Source organism: Ictalurus punctatus, chromosome 13 (genome assembly GCF_001660625.3).
Source record: "Ictalurus punctatus breed USDA103 chromosome 13, Coco_2.0, whole genome shotgun sequence".
NCBI classification, from domain to species: Eukaryota; Metazoa; Chordata; class Actinopteri; order Siluriformes; family Ictaluridae; genus Ictalurus; species Ictalurus punctatus.
In genome coordinates, this window is record NC_030428.2 from 10,153,864 (window position 1) to 10,158,781 (window position 4,918).

General features: G+C 41.3%; 1 protein-coding gene across 1 annotated transcript; it reads left to right on the top strand.

The window, feature by feature from the left end:
- The first annotated feature begins 718 nt into the window (after positions 1-718).
- On the top strand, positions 719-4,267 carry tob1b (transducer of ERBB2, 1b). Its single transcript, XM_017484255.2, has 2 exons — positions 719-996; positions 2,162-4,267. Coding segments are annotated over exons 1-2 (1,110 nt in total). The 5' UTR covers positions 719-994; the 3' UTR covers positions 3,270-4,267.
- Positions 4,268-4,918: the final 651 nt, after the last annotated feature.

Genomic DNA, 4,918 nt, shown 5'->3' on the forward strand with positions numbered 1-4,918 from the left:
TGTCAACGAATAAAAATAAAGCCTCCTATAGGTTCTGTACGTCTCTGGCATACTAATTAGCACGGCAGTGTGCGGGTTGGGACGTAGCCATGGCTTCCCCTGTCAAAACAAGGCGTGGCCATGACTACGTCAGAAAGCCAAGAACCAATAGCTAAGAGTCTTTATCGCCCCCACCCACCCATCCACCCACCGAGACAAAACACTCAAGGGCACAAGCAGGTTTAATATCAGCTGCAAAAATACGAGATATTTTATGTATTTATATGTAAATCTCGAAAAAAAAAAATTATCGACAAAATGACCACCGACTACATGCTACTGAAATAAATACTTATGTTACAATAAGCTATAAGAAACGGTTGCGTGCCTGCGTGCATATGACAGGATAATGACAATACATCTATGCTTTTTTCATAGTGAAAAAAAAAGCATAAGAAGCCATAGCAACTACTCACTGTATTGAGGTTCCCTGTGTAGGCACAGAAACAATGTTAATACATAACTAGGGGACAACTGCTCTAATGTACTTGTCGCTGATTGGTCAAATAACAATATGGGTTCTCCATGGCGATTTTTTTTTTTTTGACACGCCCGTCAACAGCCAATAAGCGCTAAGGCACGATAGTGACGCCGGCTAAAACAATCCAATCGCTGATGTCGTCGGGGGCGTGGTCTTGTGGTCCTGCGTATCCGCCCACCTCAGGACCAGAGCGGAGGATTTGCTATAAAGCTGCTGTGTGACTGGTTTAAAGGGCAGAGTTGTAAAAACTCCCAGGCAGTGGGGGAAGTCAGGTTGCTTATCAAGCAGCAAACTGGCCCATCAGAGAACGAAAAAAACGAGGAAAAAAAAGGAAACAAACAAACAAAAACACCAAAAGCACTAAAACGCTGTAACTGGAATAACAATTTTACCAAACCTACAGAGATTAGAGGTAGAGATAATTGCGGAAGCTACTAACTACATCCGGGATCTACACCTGAGTCCTGCTCGTGCATGTGAGTACCAGCTCTGTTTTACTGTCAACATTTCTGAGTATAGCGTGTGATTTATTCCACTTTATTAGCAAGAGAAATACATGTAAATATGCGGTGTGATTAAATCCTCCTAAAACAAGCAGTCCGTCGAGTGCTGCTCCTGGATACAAGCTCTTTTTTCTTTTTCATGCGTAGCAACCATATCAGATGTGCTGCATGTATCCGGGTGTATTTTCAGTCAGGTTAGCTTGTTTGACTAGCTGCACTGGGACTAGGAGAGATTATCTCACAGCCTTGGTAGATATTAAGCGAGCTGGCTAGTTCTCTGCTAGTTTGCTTGTGATTTTTTTTTATTTATTTATTTTTCTCGCTGAATCCTTTTACCAACATTTCTGACGCTGGGGAAGAAAAACAAAAACAAAACAACCCCGAGTCGGACTAAAAGAAAGTCCGTGTTTTAGCCTGGAGGTGTCGTGGATAATGAAGTTCCAGTCTGTAGGACGTGTTTGACTTGGCTACAGCAAACCAAATGAAAGGGTAGTGAGGAAAGAGGGGCCAAAACAAAACCTTGTCAAAATGCCAGAAAAGGAACAAAATGTCCTAGCTACAAAAACTTCTTTTCTTTTTCTGATTTTAAATGAAAGGAACAGGTTCCGAAAATAAACCTTGCTGTTTTGGAGTCACTATGGCACCATTAGGAGAAACACGTACTGTACTAATTTGGTAAACCCTGGTGGTGGTGGTGGTGGTGGAGGAGCTACACCCCATTCACTTCGCTATGTTATTGGCTGCTTTATGGAGGAAACCCGATCGCTAAAGCGATTGCGCAATGTCATCTCCAAGTGTCGCATCGTTAGAAGAAATGCCCTATCGAGCCCTGAGAATCTCCTTGTTTTAGCAGCGTCGTGCTTTGATAATCGCCTATAACTCGAACATTTCTTCTCATGTGTCTGAAAACGGTATTAAGCGACTGTCTTTAAGCTGAAAGAATGATAAAAATGCTTCTCTCAGACCCTGCATATTAGTCTTCGGTGAATATCAAGCATTCAAGACCTGAGCTGTCTCTTGGCAGTCGGTGTAAACATAATGAACTTTAATGCAGAAAGTATTAGATGGTTGAGTTGAGAAAACACACACATGCACACAACAGGATTGAACCTTTTTTGCCTCTTTTCCCCTTCCTAAGGATAGAGAAGACTTCCTTTGTCCTGTGGAGGGAGAAATCAGCGTCCTGTTCGCCACAAACTGATCACTTACTGCCTAGGAGGTTTTTGCAACGCTCGGCTCACGAAGGCACACACGCTTGCAACTGGGAAGCAGCTATGCAGCTTGAAATCCAAGTAGCACTCAACTTCATAATATCCTACCTGTACAACAAACTCCCTCGACGTCGGGTGAACATCTTCGGGGAAGAGCTCGAACGGCAGTTGAAAAAGAAATATGAAGGGCACTGGTACCCCGACAAGCCATACAAAGGGTCCGGGTTCAGGTGTATACATGTCGGGGAGAAGGTCGACACGGTAGTGGAAGAAGCAGCCAAAGAGAGCGGGATTGACATCGAAGACATTCGGAACAACTTGCCTCAGGACCTCAGTGTGTGGATCGACCCGTTTGAGGTGTCCTACCAGATTGGGGAGAAGGGATCCATTAAGGTGCTTTACGTGGATGATACCGGCGAGAACGGGTCAGAGTTGGACAAGGAGATCAGGAACAGTTTTAACCCCGATGCTCAGGTCTTCATGCCAATCAGCGATCCTGTAGGGGTCTCCTCTGAGTCTAGCTCCCCGTCACCACCGTTTGGTCAGTCTGCTTCTGTCAGCCCGTCATTCATGCCACGCTCCACTCAACCTTTAACTTTCACCACAGCCACGTTCGCCGCCACCAAGTTCGGCTCCACCAAAATGAAGAACGGCAGCCGCAGTGGTAGCAAGGTGGCACGCACATCTCCCACCAACCTGGGCCTGAATGTGACCAGCCTACTGAAGCATAAAGCCATTTCCAATTCCATGCATTCTCTCTACGGTCTTGGTCTCGGAGGGCAGCCGAAGGCTTCCGCGCTCTCTCCTAACGCCAAGGAGTTTGTTTTCCCTAACCTTCAGAGCCAGGGCAGCTCCACCACGATGTTCAGCAACGAGAATCCGCTCAGCCTCAGCCCTCTGCAGTACAACAATGCCTTCGACGTGTTTGCAGCCTACGGGAGCCTCAACGACAAGTCTCTCATGGATGGTCTAAACTTCAGCCTAAGCAACATGCAGTATTCTAACCAGCAATTCCAGCCAGTCATGGCTAACTAACGAATCCAGAATTTATTCATGAATTTATTGTTGGCAAAAGGAAGGAGATAAAATGACGCACACTAACAAAGGACATAAAAAGATCTGTGGAAGCAAAAAACAAAAACAAAAAAAAAACAACCCTGTTAGTCACCGAAAAGAGCATGTGCCCAAGGGTGTTTGTCTTTCTGTGCCCCCTTGAGTTTGTTTCTACTAAAAGCTTGTTGTATGTGTCCAAGCTTGGTTACTTTCACATTATTTTCATTTTTTCCTATTTTTGCCAACAAAGCACACAATTTTTTTACTGTTTAAAAAAATGCTAAAATATATAAATATATATATATATTAAAAAAACAACATAGCTTCAAGTTCTGGCCTCCTACAGTATTTTCAAGTTGGTTAAGACTTGGCTGATTTTTAAGAAATTGGCACTAATGAATATATATCTGGGGTTACTTGGTCTTTTTTTCTAATTGTATAATTTAATTGAGTACAGAATTTGTAAAGTATCAGAGTATATATATTGTTTCTATGACACGGTATTGCATTTATATCTTTTTACTACTCCAGTGATCTGTGATGGCTGCAGCAGCTTTATGTTGTGTGTGTATATACATATATATATATATATATATATTTTTTTTTTTTTTTTTTTTTTTTTTTTTTTTTTAAAAAAGAAAAGAAAATTTATCGAGGAAATCCACCTTTAAAATAGATCAACAATTCTACAGATAGTGTACAGGCTATACTTTAGTGACGAAAATTCAGTGTAGGAATATTTAGCTTTTTTTTTTTTTTTTTTTTTTTTTTTTTTTGGAGAAACACAAGTTGTATTTTCTGTTAAGAGTTGAGAAGATTTTTGCTATATTAAGGACAATGTAATCATATATTAATTTTGTACCTACATTGTGCAATACTTGATAAAATACGGTATAACAAAGTATTTTGAGTCAGTGTCTTACACGTGAAGAGGGACTGAAATAGTTTATATTGAGTTTGTATTAAAATGCTTAAAAATATATGCTTGTCTTTATTTTTTTCATATTTGCACCCTGGCCTTTTTCAATAAAAGCAACTTTAGTCAAAAAATGTGTTCCCGGCATGATTCATGTGTTCTCCTTTTTCTTTAGTAATCAGGGACTGTTTTTCATGTATCACTTTAAATGCCTCGTAGCTCAAAGGTCATGATCGAAATTACCGTGTATGGTTTTTATCTTCGTTCACCTGCACGCATTTATTCAATGTGACTTCAATGTGTGAGGCAGAATCCAGTTTAAACGTACACATTCACAGTTAATGGTTAAATCTTGTGCTCAAACTCCTATGCCGTCTCTCTTCCTATCCTGGGTTTTGAGCTTACAACCTCCTGGTCTCTAGAGCAGAATCTTAACCAATGTGGTGATTAGTCGTATGAGGAAATCATGCTCAGGACTGCTTTGTTGTGTCCAACCTTCTTTATCTACTATGTTTTCCCAACACAAATGGGATCTATAGTCTATTCAAAGGATGAACTATTGATCTGACTCTCCCCCTGTCGTCGTCCCTCTTTTCTCATGACTAATATCCACATGCCAACTGGAAGGTTATTGGCTATTAGTCACTTGGATGTCTCTGGCACAGAGTCAGACACGTGTTATCATACCACGTTGTACATTTCGGGGCAAAAGTAG